We start from the raw sequence: 22,144 nt of genomic DNA on the forward strand, positions 1-22,144 counted from the left end.
TATGTAGTTTCTTGGTGTATCAGGAATTAGGCTTGTTAACTATTGGAAGTTATTAGTCTCATCTTTAATATTTAGCTTTCCAATTCTCATTACAATGTACAGCATTCAGCATGTAGTCTTCAGCCATTTATTCCTCTGTTTAACACTTTCACCAGTGCTTACACCTATGGGTCACATTCTTTAGTAAAAGGAGCAGTGATACACACTTTCATTTAAACCGTTTATCAAAGACGTACATAATTTTAATTACTAATTTTTCACAAGATAAAAAACAAACGAAGTGAAGCCACACCTAACTACTTAAACCTCTACTTTTTTGCCTTCTTCTTAGCCTGCAAAGAGAAAAAAAAAACATTTTAAACTTCAGTCTTGATTCTGATGAAACTCTAAAATAATCAAAATAGTTTGATCTTAAAATTACAAATCTATGCATAAGAATAGTCATCATATTTCACTATACAAATATACTGCTTTAAAACATGGTTGGTTCTATAACAGCTTCAAATATAAATCATATGGTTTTTTTTTTTTCATGAAATTGTTTCTGCACAGAAAACATAAGTACTGTATATCAAACTCCAAAATGCTCATGAAGTTTGACATAAAAACACAAACTTCTTAGTATAAGTTCATGGTCCCCCAAGCTAAATCAAGCAAAACTTGTAATATTCTTATTTCACCTCCAATAATACAAGGTGTTATTAGATCATCCAAATTTGTCAATATCACTATATTTGCCTATTCCAATCATTGCTAAACTATTCAAGTGACTGTAATTTGCGAGCTTTATGAACAGATTTAGATTACACACACACACAAACATACAGCATAATATCAAGTCATGGAAAGCTGTAAACAAATACACATGTTAACTAAGTATAATTTCATCTTTAAGTAGCAATTCTAAAATCAAAACATAAGACCACCCATCAAATAGTGGATAATCCAAAGGTAGTAGGTTGGCCAGGCTACCATCAACCTGTTGAGATACTACCGCTAGAGTTATTGGGTCCTTTGACGGGCCAGACAGTACTACATTGGTACCTTCTCTCTGGTTACGGCCCATTTTCCTTTTGCCCACACACACTGAATAGTCTGGCCTAGTCTTTACATATTCTCCTGTCCTCATACATCTGATAACACTGAGATTACCAAACAATTCTTCCTCAATTAAGGTGATAACTACTGCAATATAATTGTTCAGTGGCTAAATTCCTCTTGGTAGGTGTAGAAGAGACTTTTGCTATGGTAAGCAGCTCTTCTAGAAGGACACTCCAAAATCAAACCATTGTTCTCTAGTCGTGGATAGTGCCATAACCTCTGTAGTACAGAGACCATGGTCTTTCACTGTCTTGGGGTAGAGTTCTCTTGCCTGAGGGTACACTCAGAAAACTATTCTATCTTATTTCTCTTCCTCTTTTTTTTTTTTTTTAAATTTTATAGTTGGTGTAAACAAATTTTTTGGAGTTGTTGCTGTTCTTAGAATATTTCATTCTAGTTAATTACATGTAATTTCCTTATTTCCTTTCCTCACTGGGTTATTTTCCCTGTTGGAGCACTCAGGCTTGTAGCATTCTGCTTTCCTAACTAGGGTTGTAGCTTAGCAAGCAATAATAATATCAATAACAAGTGTTTAAAAATATACATATTACCGTGAATCCGATTTTCATTAATTCCCTCTCCCTCTTCCATATCAATACCAGATGTCTTTTGTTCATTATTAATGTAAAGGATGTGCCTGCCTCCCAGTGCACAACTTCCCTATCCTTGGAGGGATGAATGTCTCACCGAAATTGGGAGCATCCACCGTTAAATTCATTAGATTTTGCAAACCCCTGCTTTATTGTACACTAGTGACTACTCTACTCCAATATTACTCTGGTATTCTTCCATGTAGACAACATAGCACCTTAACCCCAATACAAGCAAAACTGCTGTTATCTGATTAATTTGGTAACAAAACGGCTGTTTTTTTTTGTTCAGTTGTTATTGTGGCTATGCATTTAAGCATTGATTATACCGTTACTAATGATACTTTTAAGATTATCTTTAAATTTTCTAACCCATTGAAGTAGAAGATGGGATAGATATTATTACCGGGTTACTGTAAATTTCGGACAGATTCCCTACAGAAGATAACAAGACATCATGCATTGCATCAAACTAAAAAATGGCAGCGTAGAACTTCATACAAAAATGGTTAGTGGTCATTATATAAAATATGTATACATAGTTAATCCTAATATTGTACAGAACATAGTTATGGTAATGTTATTTATTGCAAATGTAGGCTACATACCCGGTGAGTCAAGTCGAAATCGGTGAACACTTACAGTACAGTTATTCTTTACTGTAGTGATAGTAGTATATTACAGTAATATACACCACAGTACCAATGAGTGTTATACAGTATTCTACTAGATAGGAACAACTAAAACGGAGATAAAGCAAAAACAATATTAGGCAGTACTTAGTGTATTATCAGAGCATAGGCAGTGGGCAGAGAGTTGTTAGGTTAGGATTTATCCAACCCTAGGCCACCAAGTATTTGCGAATGGCGCCTGTCTGTTACTTAGCCCTCGCAAAGAATGAGGGCTGACTGTGTGTTTATGAGTAAACTTTGTCAAATAAACTTGTTTGTTTGTCCACATGACCTATAATATAGGTCCTATATGGATATCAAATTGTAAAAACCCGCGTAATATTGAATTTATTTTGCGGAACACTTGTGAGGGGGTCCTCAGTTCTTTTTGTCATAAAAAGGGTCCTTGGTTGATAAAATGTTTGAGAATTCCTGCCATAATGATACTTCATCTATAACCAATTTGTACGTGCATGGGTAAGAAGAAAAAAAAGTCAAACACTTGCCATAAAGAGAAAATGCCTAGGAAAGAGATAGATGCCTGTCACAATCTCTCTGCCATTACACACTATTGATGAGGGCCCCATTTCTACCCTATTTCACCCTCATAGGTGCCATAAATTATTTGAGTACTACAAAAATAGGTTGGACCACTTGGACTTGCTTCAGGTAGTAAATTATAAACACCCTATGTCCATGTATGTATATAAAACTCAGAATGTCCTTAATTGGCATATAAATTTTTCTCATATTCTTATTCTAATTATTTTTTTATCAATATTGCAAATGTAGGCTACATATGCGGTGATTCAAGAAGAAAACAGCGAACACTTACAGTACAGTTATCTTTACTGAGAGAATTATGGGTCCTTTGACTGGCCAGACAGTACTACTGTACATTGGATCATCCTCTCTGGTTACAGTTCATTTTCCTTTCGCCTAGCCTACACATACACAGAATAGTCCGGCCTATTCTTTACATATTCTCCTCTGTCCTCATACACCTGACAACACAAAGATCACCAAAAAATTCTTTTTCTCTCAAGGGGTTAACTACTGTACCGTAATCGTTCAGTGGCCACTTTCCTCTCGGTAAGGGTAGAAGAGACTCTTTAGCTATGATAGCAGCTCTTCTAGAAGTATACTCCAAAATCAAACCATTGCTCTCTCGTCTTGGGTAGTGCCATAGACTCTGTACCAAGGTCTTCCACTGTCTTGGGTTAGAGTTCTCTTGCTAGAGAGTACACTCGGGCACACTGTTCTTTATGATTTCTTTTCCTCTTGTTTTGTTAAAAGTTTTTATAGTTCATATAGGATATATTTATTTTAATGTTACTGTTCTTAAAATATTTTATTTTTCCTTGTTTCCTTTCCTCACTAGGCTATTTTCCCTGTTGGAGTTGGAGCCCCTGGGTTTATAGCATCCTGCTTTTCCAACTAGGATTGTGGCCTAGCAAGAAGTAATAGTAATAATAATAATAATAATAATAATAATAATAATACTATCTTTCTCTGTTAAACATGCAAGGAAAAATCGTAAGCCTATCCTTTTTCATTGTTACATTTCGTGCAAGATTTTTTTTTTCTTAAATTCTACTAAAGGTAGGTATGGTGGCTGGGCCCAGGTAGTACTGTCTCCAGTATTTGTATTGGTTCCCAGTGATGATGCTAGCAGTTCAGACAAACATCATTAGAGGTAGCGTGACGGGATAAATAGAGCCTGAACTGGTGGGTCTCTCTTGTATGCATACAGAGTTCCTGCTTTGCGTATTGAAACACTGGCCCTGGAACAGAGGATATATTTCTTTGGTGATTTTTATTGGACTCCTTGTTTTAGCCATTAACAGTCGAATCTTTGGGGACCACACAGTACTGTATCACCTATTACGGTTCTTTCTTCTTTTAGAAAATTTAATTGTTTTAGCGAATGGGTTTATGCTGTTGATACATCCTTTCAGTCTCTTACAGGCTAAAGGACTAAAGGTTTGTAAACACATAGGAACAAATTGTTCCTCAGAGTAAAACTTCCGTTTGAGCAACATACCGTAGTCACCATCCAAGGTATCAATCAATTACTTACCTTGCATATGGCTGGTTCTAACATAAGGTAAAAACTAATACTTGCAAGAAATACATCTTCATACCAGTATGCAACCATTACTCTACAAAGAAGAATCTACTTATCAACAAACTAACATACCGGCACTTCGTCAGGTTCATCGTCGTCATCATCATCATCTTCATCTTCCCATCCAGGTCTGTTTTCATAACCTTCAGCATCATCCTCATCCAAAATTACTGTGGTCTCTGTTTGGTGTGTGCCACTAAGGTATAATGGACCAGACCCTTTGATAAGGTGAAAAGTTGCTTGTTGGTCCTCTAATAATATCTGAAAAGGAAAATAAATTATACAAAGGGTACTTGGTAACAAGGCATTTATTCCTTTGATAAATGAATGAAATGGATACTGCAAATTTACAAAATCAAAAGAATACTATTTCTCTTGCTTGAGGGTACACTCGGGCACACTATTCTACCTTATTTCTCTTCCTCTTGTTTTGATAAGTTATTATAGTGTTTATAGAAAAATGTTATTTTCCTTAGTAAAATAAATTTTTGAATATACTTACCCGATGATCATGTAGCTGCAACTCTGTTGCTCGACAGAAAAAACCTACGGTCGGGATACGCCAGCGATCGCTATACAGGTGGGGGTGTACAACAACAGCGCCATCTGTCGAGTAGGTACTCAGGTACTTCTTGTCAACAAGAACCAATTTTCTCCTCGGTCCACTGGGTCTCTATGGGGAGGAAGGGAGGGTCCTTAAATTCATGATCATCGGGTAAGTATATTCAAAAATTTATTTTACTAAGGAAAATAACATTTTTCAATATTAATCTTACCCGATGATCATGTAGCTGATTCACACCCAGGGGGGTGGGTAGAGACCAGCATACATGTTAACATAAGAAGCTAAGTATCCCGTATTTCATTTTAGCAGTTATTCAAAATAACAAACATAAAATAAATAAGTACCTGGTAAGGAAGACGACTTGAACAATTACTCTGCCTTTTTAAGTACGTCTTCCTTACTGAGCCTCGCGATCCTCATAGGATGCTGAGCGACTCCTAGGAGCTGAAGTATGAAGGGTTGCAACCCATACTAAAGGTCCTCATCAAAACCTCTAATCTAGGCGCTTCTCAAGAAATGATTTTGACCACCCGCCAAATCAAGTAGGATGCGAAAGGCTTCTTAGCCTTCCGGACAACCCAAAAATATTTCAAGAGAAAGATTAAAAAGGTTCTGGAATTAGGGAATTGTAGTGGTGGAGCCCCCACCACTACTGCACTCGTTGCTACGAATGGTCCCAGAGTGTAGCAGTTCTCGTAAAGAGACTGGACATTCATAAGATAAAAGACGCGAACACTGATTTGCTTTTCCAATAGGTTGCGTCGAATATAATTTGCAGAGATCTATTTTGTTCAAAGGCCACGGAAGTTGTGACAGCTCTAACTTCGTGTGTCCTTACCTTCAGCCAAGCTTGGTCTTCCTCATTCAGAAGGGAATGAGCTTCTCGTATTAACAGTCTGATAAAATAGGATAAAGAATTCTCTGACATAGGCAAAGATGGATTCTTAACTGAACACCATAAAGCTTCAGACGGGCGTCGTAAAGGTTTTTAAAATAGAACTTAAGAGCTCTTACAGGACATAATACTCTTCTAGTTCATTTCCAACCATACGATAAGTTTGGAATATCGAACGATATTGGTCAAGGCCGAGAAGGCAGCTCGTGTTTGGCTAGAAAACCGAGTTGTAGAACATGTAGCTGTTTCGGATGAGAATCCGATGTTCTTGCTGAAGGCATGAATCTCACTGACTCTTTTAGCTGTGGTTAAGCATATCAGGAAAAGAGTCTTAAAGGTGAGATCTTTCAGGGAGGCTGATTGAAGTGGTTCGAACCTGTCTGACATAAGGAATCTTAGAACCACGTCTAAATTCCAACCAGGTGTAACCAAACGACGCTCCTTCGTGGTCTCAAAAGACTTAAGGAGGTCCTGTAGATCTTTATTGTTGGAAAGATCTAAGCCTCTGTGACGGAAGACTGATGCCAACATGCTTCTGTAACCCTTGATAGTGGGAGCTGAAAGAGATCGTTCTTTCCTCAGATATAAGAGGAAGTCAGCTATTTGAGTTACAGAGGTACTGGTCGAGGATACGGATACTGACTTGCACCAGTTTCGGAAGATTTCCCACTTCGATTGGTAGACTCTAAGGGTGGATGTTCTCCTTGCTCTAGCAATCGCTCTGGTTGCCTCCTTCGAAAAATCTCTAGTTCTCGAGAGTCTTTCGATATTCAGAAGGCAGTCAGACGAAGAGCGTGGAGGCCTTGGAGTACCTTCTTTACGCGTGGCAGACGTAGCAGGTCCACCCTTAGGGGAAGTGTTCTGGGAACGTCTACTAGCCATCGAAGTACCTCGGTGAGTTATTCTCTCGCGGGCCAGAGAGAAGCAACTAGCGTCAACTTTGTCCCCTCGTGAGAGGCGAACTTCTGCAGTACCTTGTTGACAATCTAGAACGGAGGGAATGCATATAGATCTAGATGAGACCAATCTAGTAGAAAGGCATCTATATGAACTACTGCTGGGTCCGGGATAGGTGAGCAAAGTATTGGGAGCCTCTAGGTCATCGAGGTTGCGAAGAGATCTATGGTTGGCTGGCCCCAGGTGGCCCAAAGTCTCTTGCATACATCCTTGTGGAGGGTCCAATATGTTGGAATTATTTGTCCCTTCCTACTGAGACAATCTGCTATGACATTCAAGTTGCCTTGGATAAACCTCGTTACTAGTGAAAAGTCTAGACCTGTTGAACAGGAGAGGAGGTCTCTTGCGAACTCGTACCATGTCAGAGAGTAGGTCCCTCCTAGTTTGGAGATGTACGTCAAAGCAGGGTGTTGACCGTGTTCACCTCCACCACTTTGCCTTGAAGGAGAGACCTGAAGCTTTTCCAGGTCAGACGTACTGCCAGAAGCTTCTTGCAGTTGAAATGCATTGTCCTTTGACTCGAGTTCCATAATCCCGAGCATTCCCTACCGCCTAATGTCGCACCCCAGCCTACGTCCGATGCGTCCAAGAAGAGAACGTGGTTGGGAGTCTGAACAGTCAGGGGAAGACCCTCTCTAAGGTTGATATAGTCCTTTCACCAAGTCAGACCAGACTTTATCTTACCGGAAACCGGGATCGAGACCGCTTCTAGCGTCTAGTCCTTTTCCAGTGAAAGCTAGATGATACAGAAGAGGACGGAGGTGTAGTCTTCCAAGTGACACAAATAGAACCACGGATGACAGTGTCCTAACCAGACTCATCCACAGCCTGACAGGGCAGTGTTCCTTCTTCAGCATCTTCTGGATGGATAGTAGGGCTGGGGGTTGATCGTCTTGTTCAGCAATGTCCTCATCAGAGGGTTCCTCATTCGAAACTGATGAGGAAACGGCAACGGAGTGGGCAACGTCTGACTCGCTGAATCCGGTCGCACTGGTGGATGCGTGACGGAGCCGGACACAAGATCATGGTACTGCTGCACAGTCTGTGAACTGTCAACCATGGGGACGCGAGGAAGTACAGCGTCAACCCGAAACTGTGAAGACTGTCTGGGTTGTGCAGTCAACCCCCTACAGGGTTGCTGAGGTTGCCGCACTGCGTCACAACAAGTCATCTCTGCTGGTTGTTGAACGTCTTCCTAGTGACACACTGAACGTCCACAACCACCTCCGAGAGTCGCTTAACGTCAACGTGCGACTGGCAACCCACACTGGGTCGCACCGGTGGAGGAACCATCTCAACTGGCGGACGTGAGTAGGATACCTCAGCGTCAACAGGGCGTACAACCAACCGGTAGGAAGGTTGTTGGCTAGAAGGTTCTTCTCCGTAAAAAATCCTCTATCAAGGACACAAGCTTGGACTGCATGTCTTGCAACAAAGCCCATTAGGGTCTATGGGAGCAGGTGTGGCAACAGACGGGGTTAGCGACTGAAGCGGAACCATTTACCATCCCTGGAAGCATTGTTATGCTTTAATTAAAGTCCATAGGAGGCTAAGCAGCTTAAGGCTCCTCTCCAAATGACAGAGTCCTCAAAGGAATATCAGGAGGGGGAACAGCACTTTCTCATCTACAGGAACCATGTCCGAGAAAAGCTAGGTTATCTCAGTGAGGGTTTCACTGGTGCATAAGCGGCAGACCAGAAGGCAACGTTATGTAACTGCTTGACAGTCTGTGAACTGTCAAAAACTGAACTGTCAACCACAACAGGTGCGTGAGGACATACAGCACTGGTGCATTAGTAGCAGACCAGAAGGCAACGTCATGTAACTGCTTGACAGTCTGTGAGCTGGCAACAACCAAAGCTGTGTGGGGAAGCCTCAACTCCTGACTGACTAGTCTGCTGCGGGCGAGTGGCGGTAACCACAGTGGGTTGCGGAGGCTGACACACCGTGTCAAAACACGGCAGCTTGTGGTAGCTCACGCACGGCAACGGAGTGCTCCGTGTGTCTGAGGGAGTCAGCATGCGCCTGGCAGGGTCGACTGCGCATGGGTGGAGGAGCTCTCACAACAAGAGTGTGGGAGCAGGCAGCCATGCTGGGCGCACAACCGTGGCAGGCTGTAGGCCAACGGGTGCATCGTCAACCTACTCCGCAGTCGGAGTGTGGGAGCAGGCAACAACCAAAGCGGAGTGGTGGTGCGTGGTGGGGACTGCCGTGGGTTGCGGAAACTAACGCATCGCGTCAAAACACGGCAGCTTGACTCCACCTTCCCACTGCTGATGCGGTAGCTCACGCATGTTAACGGAGGGAGCCGCACGTCGGCTAACGTTAACATGCGTCTGGCAGGGTCGAATGCGCATCGGATGTGGAGCTCTCCGCAGCCGGAGTGTGGGAGCAGGCAGCCTCAGCGTGAGCTGAGCGCACAACCGTGGCAGGTTGTAGGCTAACGAGAGCAGTGTAAACCTTCTCCGCACGAAACTCCTGCATAACCGCAGCTAACTGAGTCTGCATAGACTGCAGTAAAGACCACTTAGGGTCTACAAAAAACAGCAACAAACGGAGCTACTGTCCGTTGTGACTGAGGGTCTAAAACAGCTGGTGCGGCAACAGACGGAGTTACTGCCTGTTGCGGTACCACCTTGCCTCTCTTGGGAGGTGTGCAGTCGTCGGATGACTGCAGCGAGTCCGAACTGACCCAGTGGCTACACCTAGGCCGTTGGACTTGCGCGGAAGGGACCGACTTGCACTTAAAAAGCTGCAAGATTTGGTCCATGGTTTCTACGAGAAACCTCTTCCGCAGACGAGGAATAAATGGGCTCTCTCGTCTTTGTGTGGGTGGGGCGATCACGTCGGCAACGTGTGTAGATACGCCCGAAACCACAGAGGGAAAAACGTCTGTTCGTCGATCAAAGCCTGTGGAACCCATAAGTCGTTCGACATTACTTCTCCCCTGGGCTTGGGAGCTTGTAAGAGGTCCCGGACTAGGTGAACAACTGGCACGAACAGACGAACCCTCGAACGCAACACTGTAACACTTTGCGCATATCACTTTATCACTTTTGATTTTCTGTTTGCACTTATTTCACTGAAATCGAAACTTTAACTGATTTCTACCTGAAACACGCAATCCTATCCTTCATTAAAAGGTAGTAATTGCGAAAACAGTTACAATGCACCAGAAAAACATAAATAAAGATAAAGAATTCAGTGGCTGGAAAAGAGACTACTGTAAACACTAGATCAAATAAACTACGTTTACAATCTCTCACCGCATAAAGCCTGGGAACAAGAATAAAACTCTAGAAACGTTTTACCTTCTTCCCCTACAGCGACTAGGGAGAAGAGTAAAAAACGAGAACAACGTTACCCGCTTGAACGAAACGATTATTCTCCTCTCGCTCCCTCCGTCTCTATCTCTCTCTCTCTTCTCTCTTGACTTAGCACCTGAGAGAAGAGCCCAATTATATATCGTTAAAACATGTTATTTGCTAAATGAAAAAACTGAAAGGTTTCCCAAATAAAAAGTTCCTTTATTTAGAATTTAAACCATTTAAGCTAAGAAAGAATGAACGAAACGCTAGAATCGGTTTACTCTTACTGCAACGTGAAACCGTGAAACACTCTCTCTCTATCGTAACGATAGAGTGCATGTTGAACGTTCTGAACGTCAACAACTGCGGAGACTAAAAAACTAAACGTTAGTTCATCTTTGAAAACAGTACGAGACTATCAAAGAAATTCTTTCATAAAACATTAAAATTAAAAAGTATTAAAAAGTATTAAATTCTTAAAAGGTTAAATATGATATGACGGGCTCAATGTTAATTAACTTCGGTTCCAGGTAAGGACCGCCTACTATTAGGAAAGGTCGCATATAAACAAACATAAAAATTAATTTTTATAAGTTTATAATAAATGGAAAGTTAATCGAAGAGGCCTATAAAGGCGGAGAGATATAAAATAAATAGATCTATAACTTGTTAAGCAAAATTACCAAAAACCTAAACACACTTCCCTCTAAGGGAAGGGTCGGCCATTTAAAAGTGAAAGAGAGTCCATACTCTCTTCGTCACCAACACTTCCGTCTAAGGGAAGGGTCGGCCATTTAAAAGTGAAAGAGAGTCCATACTCTCTTCGTCACCATAATTAAATCTATCCAAAACGAGTTCAAGTTTTGAAATGAAGATAAAACCCCTGCATAGCGAAAGCTCAAAACTGGAATAGTGTACTTCACCAAATCGTTGTGAAAACAAATCCAGTTAGGGACGGCGTATTTAGTAGGTCCTGCCATTGGCACGACAGAGGAAAAATTGGTTCTTGTTGACAAGAAGTACCTGAGTACCTACTCGACAGATGGCGCTGTTGTTGTACACCCCCACCTGTATAGCGATCGCTGGCGTATCCCGACCGTAGGTTTTTTCTGTCGAGCAACAGAATTGCAGCTACATGATCATCGGGTAAGATTAATATTGAAAATTAAAAAGTATTAAAAAGTATTAAATTCTTAAAAGGTTAAATACGATATGACGGGCTCAATGTTAATTAACTTCGGTTCCAAGTAAGGACTGCCTACTATTAGGAAAGGTCGCATATAAACAAACATAAAAATTAATTTTTATAAGTTTATAATAAATGGAAAGTTAATCGAAGAGGCCTATAAAGGCGGAGAGATATAAAATAAATAGATCTATAACTTGTTAAGCAAAATTACCAAAAACCTAAACACACTTCCCTCTAAGGGAAGGGTCGGCCATTTAAAAGTAAAAGAGAGTCCATACTCTCTTCGTCACCAACACTTCCGTCTAAGGGAAGGGTCGGCCATTTAAAAGTGAAAGAGTCCATACTCTCTTCGTCACCATAATTAAATCTATCCAAAACGAGTTCAAGTTTTGAAATGAAGATAAAACCCCTGCATAGCGAAAGCTCAAAACTGGAATAGTGTACTTCACCAAATCGTTGTGAAAACAAATCCAGTTAGGGACGGCGTATTTAGTAGGTCCTGCCATTGGCACGACAGAGGAAAAATTGGTTCTTGTTGACAAGAAGTACCTGAGTACCTACTCGACAGATGGCGCTGTTGTTGTACACCCCCACCTGTATAGCGATCGCTGGCGTATCCCGACCGTAGGTTTTTTCTGTCGAGCAACAGAGTTGCAGCTACATGATCATCGGGTAAGATTAATATTGAAAATATGACAAATTCGAAGATAATTTGTATTTTTCCTAACCATACAAACCTTAGCTATTTACAAAGGGTATTACTTTTAGCGTAGCTGAAATGGCGAGCCATTAGAATTTAACGAGGGTGTATTACCCCCGCGCTAGTTAGCGGGGGGGTAGGGGAGTGGTAGCTAGCTACCCCTCCTCCCCCTCACACACAGGTGAATACTCACTTTCACTTAGAGGTAGGACTTGTCTTGGGGGACAGGGCTGGCGGGCAAATATGTGTAAATAGCTAAGGTTTGTATGGTTAGGAAAAATACAAATTATCTTCGAATTTGTCATTTGTTCCGTAACCGAAATACAAACCACGCTATTTACAAAGGGTGACTTATCCCTTAGGAAGGGTGGAAAGTCCCCAGCCATACTGGCTTTGGCTTTACCCGGGGACTCAGAATCCGAGTGAGTCGCACTCGAGAAAAGGAGTCCCTGCACCTCACAAGTTCCTTGCACCGCAAGGAACCATGTGGCCTACGTAAGCTTGTGTGTGAAGGAAGAAGTGTGACCCGTCTTAGGCAGTTGACCTGGAGTTCCAGAAGGAACTCTGGGTTAAGACGTTCCCAATACCACCTCGTCAGGGTATGGGGGACGCGACAGTATTGACTCAATACTCGGAACACAAGGAAGCATGGTTTACCTGCAGAGGTTCGAGGTCAGCTATGCAGAGACCAGGATGCTGCTTCCCCGTAGAGGGGATGATGAAGAAAGAAGTAAGGGCCAGACATACTTCTTTCGTTCATGCAGACTAAAACCTGATAACAATGCCCTCAACCTTCTGCTACCTGTCCAAAAAGGAGCCTGAGGTTAGACCAGCTGTTGTGTAGCCACCACAGAGCGATAGAAAACGTATCGAGACTCCTGTGGGTCACGCCCTGCAGGAAGCGGGCTGCGAAGGTCATCAGACGCTTCCAGACTCCAGCTTGTAGCACCTGCGTCACAGAGTAGTATTACTCGAAGGCGAGGGACGTTGCGATGTATCCAACATCGTGCTGTAGGGCGACGTGACGGGGGAGGGTCTGAAGACAGGTCGAGATGAATGTCCTTGAGTCCGGGCTGAAGAGGTATACTGGTGACTCTCCCCCCATGTCCTCCTTGTGTTCCCAAATCGGCTGCAACTGAGGCCAAACTGCAGCTGTTCCCAGCGCTAACCTCTCGATTCCTGTACTGGCAAGAAAGAGAAGGTCTTGGGACATCAGACACAGAATGGAGACTCAAAATCTTGAATGAATCGGACCGAAGGGTCGGGACCCTCAGATTCTGAGTCTAGCCAACAACTCAGGAGCGAGCCTGAATGTTGCCTTCCCCTCTTCCTTAGAAAGGGGGGGAGTAGTAAGAGACCAAGAAGATTGCTCACACACTGGCCGTGGCCAGAGTGAGCAGAAGACCCAGGGCGGAATACAATCCGAGGCCTGTCGTAAAAGGGTCTTGAGAAGATCTCTTAAAGGACTAAAAGTCCGAGCCATGCTCCAAGTTGGAGGTCTTCCTCCGACTAGGGCAGGGACGATCGTAGCTTCGCATGAGCGAGGATAGATCCAGCGGGCAGGAAAAAGTTATTCCTTTAAGCCTGAAGGTCAGGGAAAGGCTGAGCGACAGGCTTCATTGCCAAGAGCGGAAAGGAGTTTCCTCCCGCCGAAAGGCAATAAGACCGTTATTGCTGGAGAAGAGGCCTCACGGGAAGAAGTATATCTCCCACGGCACCAACCACCTTAGACTCTTCACTTTGCCTGGGAGACCCCTGTGGATGACTATCGCAGATGACGCGACCTCCGTACCGCGACTGTAGCGGGTTGTCTCTTCTAGAGGAGGAAGCGTAGTGTCTCCAGGCATGAAGCCGAAGCGACGCCCCGGTTCGGGAGAGATGTCGCAGTGTGGTTGCTTGAGTAGTCTGCGCCGTGGGAGAAGCTCTCCCGGGAGTTCCGTCAGGGGAAGCAGAGGGTCCAGAAACCGTTCTGCACATAGTCCCAGTGGAGCTCTCCCATTGAAAGGTTGACAGACAACCTGGTTTTGTTGAGACCCATTGTCCGCAGACAAAAAGGAGGGAAGACGCAGGCGTCGAAGTTGTCCCACCATCACCGGAATGCATCTTGCCAGAGTCTCGGGGTCTGAGACTGGGGGGAAAACTAGCGGAAGCTTGAGGTTCCAAGCTGTCGCGATCAGGTCCCCCAGACCAGCACTTGCTGGTTACCCAAGGTCAAAGACCCCTAGGTACACTCTCTCTATGAGGCTCTGCTCGGATAGTCTGAGAGAGACATTCCCCTGCCTGGAATGAGAGAGCCGATGGTGGAATTGAGAGAATCTCAATCATCCCGATATCTCTACTGCAAGATGTGAAGGTGTGAAAATGCGTCCCCTGCTGGTTAGCATGAAGTCGACACGCAACGGGGCGACTTGGCAGGAGCGGTAGGATCTGAAGAGGGGCCAGACTAAGGCCCTTAAGCCTGCCTGAATGATGGAGAGGTATCCTTCAGGTCTTGACCATAGGCCTGGACCGGAACATGCCCCCCCCCCCCCTTTCCTTTGACGAGTCCGAGAACCGCATCAAGAATGTGGGGAAAGGACGAGAATATCCACTACCATCAAGAGGCTCCATAGGTCAACACCCATTGCAGGTTTAATAGTTCCGCTGGTCCCATAGGGCCAGGGAGTCCGGTTAAACATTGCCTGAAGCCACCGGAACTTGGATCGCCCCACATGGAACTTATCCTGAGGCGACCGTTCGGACTATAAACGGGTCAATGAGGAAAGAAGAACTAGGAAACGTTCCAAGGTAGGGCTGAAAACTCTGCTTGACTGAGAACAGGTACTGCGACTCTCCTCAGTCTTGCCACGGTGAACCGAAAGGAAGGCTCGGAGGATGTGGTAACAGAATCTGGCGTCCCCAGGTGGTCACCCATCCAAGTACCGACGTTGCTTAACCTCGCTGGACGGACGAGAAGCGGGGTTTCCAACGTGGTAAGGCGGTTGACTCAATATCATGGCCAGATACTCCAGATGTTGAGGCAGAGGAAGAGAAGGCTCCAAGCAAAATACCATGAGCCCACACTCATGGTCAGCATTCGGAAGCTTTTCCCGGCGCTGAATCAGGTCGAAACCCGAGCCTACCGGAGTTGACCAGCCCTCCAAACAGCAGAGGAGGCGGAAGTCTGCACCTGAGCGGCCAAGAGGAAGGCAGGGAGAGTTCTCTGGGGAAACAAACCTGCTATGCCACGGCGGGATAGCCACACTGCATCATAAGCAGGAATACTTGCAGTTTAGGCTGAATTCGACGAGCACCCTGGAAGATGGATGGAATGGAAACTGAAAGTACCCGTCCTTCCGATCCAGGGTTAAAGGAGTCCTGTCGCCTCGTTACCAGTCTGATCGATTCTGCTGGTCTACGCTGGCCGAAGTTTGTTCGACAAACTTGATCAGGGCTGAGAGGTCGACTATGGACGTCCCCTCTCAGATCCTTCCTTACAAGAAAGGATCGACTGAGGGGGCCGGGGGTGAAGCCGTCGATGATCCTAAGGAAGACCTTCGCCTAAGGTATGGATCATTCTGCCCAACCGGGCAACTCTGCTGATGCTATGGCATAGAGGTTCAGAGACACTGAATTCGCTGACAGAGACGGCAGGCGCGATATCCTTGGCTACTCACAGAGATTGTGCGGGAATGGGCATCGGGAAGCTGTCATTCGGATGAGTAACCTTAAGCATCCTCCCGGCGAAAAAACCTGCAATCCTAGAGTTCGTGAACTCCTTTTAGGACTATGCCCCCCCCGGGGGAGTCTCCCGTGCCATCTGTTCCTGACAGGAGGAAACTGCAATTGGACACCTTGTCCCAGTTGTCGTAGCCGATAACTTAGGCCGACGTGGTTGAAAGAAAAGGGAGCTGGAGCCCTGCAGAGTCTGGAAGAAAGCGCCTTGGAGGAGTGAAACCGGAAGTCGATTTACTCCGCACAGCAGATGTTTAAGTCTCTGTCCTTGGGCAAAGACAAAACTCTTCTCAAGGATGGAAGGGTGTCTGAGGTCGTTGACCTCCACAGATGAGACACCCGAAGGAAGCCTTCAGTCAGTGCGTCCAGATGGTACAACATCGAGCTTGTCCGCAAGTAGATACTTAACGACGAAAGGCCAAGGTGCCTGAGCTCGAGAGGAGGAAAGTACCCTTGATCTTCCTGTAGCTTCCTTGAACCAAACCTCGGGCCGTAACCGAGGAGGGAAAGAACCTGGTAAGCTCCCAGAGGAAGAGGTAAGCAGTCACCCCTTGTCCGATGGAGAAATCTTCAACGGAAAGCCCCCCCGCCAAAACTCCTTCCAGGGCGGGAGAAGGAGAGAGTACTAGTGCAGGAGAGGGGACCCTCGAGACCGACCTCTTGGGAACCAACTTCGCCCTGGGGGAAGTCACCACGAAGTCCACTCCTCTCTTTCTCTTCAGCGTAGGAGAGACAGCCGCTGGTTTGTTACCCTGGCCGGTGAGTGCTGGTTTCATAAACCTCATTAACGCCCGTGCCAGCGGATCAAACCATGTCTGCTGCTCCAAGGACACAGAGTCCGAAATCCTCGCTAAGGTGAAAGGGATCGGGCGATCCTTTGGAGAGGACACGACGGTTCCTGCCTGAAAAGAAGGTGGGAAGAATGCTGTACTGACCTGTCTTCGTCCTGCACTACCAACCTGTGCTTGGATGGAGGTGATCCCGAGTGCCGCCTAGGAGCACGCGTCCCTGCTGCTACCACCGGCTGTGGAATTCGCCGCGAACTATGGTCGCGCGAGGGCGAACGGTCGCGCAAAGGCGAATGGTCGCGCGGGCGCACAGGCGAGTGGTCGCGCGGGCGCGCAGGCGAGCGGTCGTGAGGGCGCGCAGGCGAGCGGTCGCGAGGGCGTGCAGGCGAGCGATCGCGCGGGCGCGCAGGCGAGCGATCGCGCGGGCGCGCAGGCGAGCGATCGCGCGGGCGCGCAGGCGAATGGGCGTGACGGCGAGGGATCGTGCTGCCGCGTAGGTGAAGAAGATCGCTGGCGGTAAGCGATGGCGAGCAGCATGTGTAGGTGAATGATCGCGTGATAGGGTGCGATGGTGATCAGCATCCGCAAGAGGGCGATCGTTCAGGGTTGTGCGATGAGGAGCAGCATGCGAAGCGGGCAATCGTTCAGGGTTGTGCGATGGCGAGCAGCATGCGCAGGTGAATGATCGCGTGAAAGGGTGCGATGGTGATCAGCATCCGCAAGAGGGCGATCGTTCAGGGTTGTGCGATGAGGAGCAGCATGCGAAGCGGGCAATCGTTCAGGGTTGTGCGATGGCGAGCAGCATGCGCAGGTGAATGATCGCGTGAAAGGGTGCGATGGTGATCAGCATCCGCAAGAGGGCGATCGTTCAGGGTTGTGCGATGAGGAGCAGCATGCGAAGCGGGCAATCGTTCAGGGTTGTGCGATGGCGAGCAGTATGCGCAGGTGAATGATCGCGTGAAAGGGTGCGATGGTGATCAGCATCCGCAAGAGGGCGATCGTTCAGGGTTGTGCGATGAGGAGCAGCATGCGAAGCGGGCAATCGTTCAGGGTTGTGCGATGGCGATCAGCATCCGCAGTTGAGGGTCGCGCGATGGCGATCAGCATCCGCAGTTGAGGGTCGCGCGATGGCGATCAGCATCCGCAGTTGAGGGTCGCGCGATGGCGATCAGCATCCGCAGTTGAGGGTCGCGCGATGGCGATCAGCATCCGCAGTTGAGGGTCGCGCGATGGCGATCAGCATCCGCAGTTGAGGGTCGCGCGATGGCGATCAGCATCCGCAGTTGAGGGTCGCGCGATGGCGATCAGCATCTGCAGTTGAGGGTCGCGCGATGGCGATCAGCATCCGCAGTTGAGCTAGTAGCTGGCGAACCATGTTCCTTCAGAAGTGTTGGAGAACGTTGGCGTGCCAGCTGTAACACACGTGGGCGATCCGGAGATCGCTGGCGAGCTGATGATCGCTGACGAGCTGATGATCGCTGACGAGCTGATGATCGCTGACGAGCTGATGATCGCTGACGAGCTGATGATCGCTGACGAGCAGAAGGCTACGCGTGGAAGCCCGCGCAAAGAAGAAGAGTCCTTAACCCCGACCTGAACCTAAGTTCTAGATCGCGAGGGCGAACGTGGGCGCACAGGGCACGTAACAGGAACTGCAGGGAAGATCATCTGAAAGCGCTGACGAACAGGAGAGCGCTGACGAACAGAAGGGCGCGCAGGGAAACCCTGACACGCAAGGGAAGAACCCCCGTGGGGGCAACCCTTTGCCCCGAAGGGATCGTTGTCCGCCGGGAGACTGATGTCCGTCGGAAGACCGCTGTCCGTCGGGAAGACCGTTGTCCGTCGGGAAGACCGTTGCCCGTCGGAAGACGAGATTAGACTGCTGTCCATCTGCACCAAGACGGAAGATCGAGAAAAAGAAGTTGTAGGCTGCAAACGGAGATTCAAAAAGGCGCCTCAAACACCCTTATAGGGAGATGAGAGGCCCTTACGACGAGGCGGACGGAGGGCCTTACGGCGAGGGAGGCCAACAGCAACAGCAACAGAAGAAACCTCCGAAGAGGAGTCTCTATGAGTGTACTCTCTCGCGAACGAAAGAGAAACACTTCGTGGAAGAGACTGGTCAGCCAGTGACCTAAAAGGGGCAATCCTCCGAAGAGGAGATCCTGCAGTTGCCCAGCCCCTTGAGCGAAACTGCAGGTGCGACCGCTCAGCACCAAGAGCATAGTCGCACGAAAAAAAAGGCAAGAGAAGAACCCCCCAAAAGAGGAAAAGCTCAAGCCTGGACAGGAAAAAACTTCCCTCGGAAGGAAAGTTATCCGCCCAAGGAGGCAAGCCTCCTGACTGTTCTAAAATGAACTGGAGAGCTGTCCGTCGACACGGGAGTACTACCAGTAGAAGGAGACACGCCCCTGACGACAATACAAGGGGGAGGCAGCAACAGCCGAATCCCCAGGACTCAACCAGACAGCTCACACCGTTGCTATATTACAGAAACGAACTAGATCGGTAACTGTAAAAAATAAAACAAATAATATTAGTACACATTCATTCCCCCGGGAAGGCTCCGAAGAGGAATCCCGAGGAAAAGGAACAAGAATTACACAATAGGCACGTGCCCTCACAACCACTTACACTCGCGGAAGGAGAGCTGTAACCAAAACAGAATTATAACAATTATAATTATGTAACTATGTAATTATGTAATTTAAAAATGAATGAACACTAAAGAAAAAAACGAAAACCCCGAAAGGAATCGTTCTACAAGCTGAAAAATTAACAACTACAATTAGATTCATAAACTAATTGAGACAAAATGTACGGCGTAGCAACCCCACCCACACGGGAAGGAAGCTACAAGGGCGTAGTAAAACATAGTAAAAGGGTGAACGACCTCAAGAGAGAGAGAGAGAGAAAGACCGAAGTCAAACTCGATCGCAACCCATAAAATTAGGCCGTGGTGGCCTAACTGCCGAGGCCTCCACGTAGATATCGTACACTACACACACACATCTGAAAAGGAAACTTACTTATTTCTATACTCAAATATATATACAAACATGAAAACATGTTTACATATATATTGAGTAAAAGAAAAGTAAGCGATTAAGTAAAGACAAAACAGACAATGGCTGCCAAGCGAGGACCAAGACAGAGACGTCTGTCACAGTCCGAGCCAAAAGTGAAAGTGAGTATTCACCTGTGTGTGAGGGGGAGGAGGGGTAGCTAGCTACCACTCCCCTACCCCCCCGCTAACTAGCGCGGGGGTAATACACCCTCGTTAAATTCTAATGGCTCGCCATTTCAGCTACGCTAAAAGTAATACCCTTTGTAAATAGCGTGGTTTGTATTTCGGTTACGGAACAAATTGATTTTAATGATGTTACTGTTCTTAGAATATTTAATTTTCCCTGTTTCCTTTCCTCACTAGGCTATATACCCTGTTAGGGCCCCCGGCCTTATAGCATCTTTCTTTTCCAGCTAGGGTTGTAGCTTACCCTATAGTAATAATAATATATCTATCTATCTATCTATACATACACACACACACACACACACACACACACACATATATATATATATATATATATATATATATATATATACCAAGGCACTTTCCCTAATTTTGGGGGGTAGCCGACATTAAACAAATGAAACAGAAAAGGGGACCTCTCCTCTCTACATTCCTCCCAGCCTGACAAGGGGACCTCTCCTCTCTACATTCCTCCCAGCCTGACAAGGGACTCAACCTAGTTCAGCTGGTACTGCTAGGGGTACCACAGCCCACCCTCCCCCGTTATCCACCACAGATGAACCTCCGCAACGCTCAATCCCCTACTGCTCCTACCTCTGCGGTCTTCCAAGGTACCGGAGGAAGCAGCAGAGCCTACCGGAACTGCAAAACAATCGCTCGCCATTCATTCCTATTTCTAGCACGCTCTCTTGCCTCTCTCACATCTATCCTCCTATCACCCAGAGCTTCCTTCACTCCATCCATCCACCCAAACCTTGGCCTTCCTCGTGTACTTCTCCCATCAACTCTTGCATTCATCACCTTCTTTAGCAGACAGCGATTTTCCATTCTCTCAACATGGCCAAACCACCTCAACACATTCATATCCACTTCACACCAGTAATTACCAACACAGATTGCTATGAATTTTAATGGCAGTTGCAGCTTCGGGGAAATCATACCAATATTAAAGGACAAGGGTTTGTTTCCATGTAGGAACAGCAATAAATCAAATCAATTCAACAGGATATTGAAATATAAACAATGGAAAATACATGCAATTCTCATGGGCAGTCATATATAAGTAATAGGGGTTGTGATGAAAAAAACTTTGTCTACAGTAGTTAGGAAAATGCACTCACTAAAAAAATAAATACAAACAGATAACTAAAACTTACTTCAATATTTATAACATGTGGACCTCCCTTCTTCATCACACATACTGGCATTCTAATTTTTTTATTATCGAAACCTGTAGTTTCTATTTCAACAACATGATCTTCACTAGCCTCTGGACCTAGTACAGCCTGAAAGAAAAATCAAATATACTTCAATACAGTATTACATAAGTGAGCAGAACATGATAACATACATGAGGACACATGTATAGGGTACTTGAATAATAACTTAGATAGTCGTAATTCAGTTTAATGTATACTGTATTAAATATGGTCAAAGGGGTTAACTTACTGCAATGTAATTGTTCAGTGGCTACTTTCCTATTGGTAAGGGTAGAAGAGACTTTTCAGCTATGGTAAGCAGCTCTTCTAGGAGAAGGACACTCAAAAATAAAACCAATGTTCTCTGGTCTTGGATAGTGCCATAACCTCTGAACCATGGCCTTTCACCGTTTTGGGATAGAGTTCTCATGCTTGAGGGTACACACAGTCACACTATATCTTATTTCTTTACCTCCTGTTTTTTTTTTTTTTTAATTTATATTTTTTCAATTTTAATGTTACTTTTCTTAAAATATTTCATTATAATTTCTAATTACTTCTCTTGTAGTTTCCTTTTTCCTTTCCTCACCGGGCTACTTTCCCTGTTGGAGCCCTTGGGCTTATAGCATCCTGCCTTCCCAACTAGGGTTGTAGCTAAGTACTGTAGTAGTAGTAATCTCTCTCGCAGACACACATACCCTTAGTAGAAATTAGGTGTGACCAAAACCAAAGAAACTTACCTGGCGAAGAGAAAGTGTGTGCGCGCAGACTGTACAATCCTCTTCATTCTCTACTGTGGTTCCGTCCCACTTTACTTCTTTGTTGGACGAATCGAGCTTCACCCCTGTGAAAAACAAGCACTACTTTAATTCTGTACCATACAGAAAATAGAAGAATAGACCATCTACTAATTACAGTACAGTACAATATTTGTAAGTAAATGCCAATTTTCCAGGTGTAGACTACTTTTGAAATTAATTATCTTACAATGGCTGTTATTTTTAAAAGACGGTACATTTCTGGTTAAAAGTACAAAGGTTCCACACCTTAAATTTAAAAAACATATATATTATTACAGTAAAATGT

General features: G+C 45.5%; 1 protein-coding gene across 1 annotated transcript in view; it reads right to left on the reverse strand.

The window, feature by feature from the left end:
- Positions 1-206: 206 nt before the first annotated feature.
- LOC137658131 (mitotic apparatus protein p62-like) overlaps positions 207-22,144 on the reverse strand; it is a 28,039-nt gene continuing 6,101 nt past the window's right edge. Inside the window, exons 2-5 of the mRNA XM_068392816.1 lie at positions 21,799-21,902; positions 21,017-21,145; positions 4,563-4,751; positions 207-332 (exon numbers count right to left, since the gene is read on the reverse strand). Coding sequence (XP_068248917.1) covers positions 309-332; positions 4,563-4,751; positions 21,017-21,145; positions 21,799-21,902 — 446 coding nt within the window. The 3' untranslated portion in view covers positions 207-308. The remainder of the gene's footprint in view (positions 333-4,562; positions 4,752-21,016; positions 21,146-21,798; positions 21,903-22,144) is intronic.

This window comes from Palaemon carinicauda, chromosome 19, assembly GCF_036898095.1.
Source record: "Palaemon carinicauda isolate YSFRI2023 chromosome 19, ASM3689809v2, whole genome shotgun sequence".
Lineage (NCBI taxonomy): Eukaryota > Metazoa > Arthropoda > Malacostraca > Decapoda > Palaemonidae > Palaemon > Palaemon carinicauda.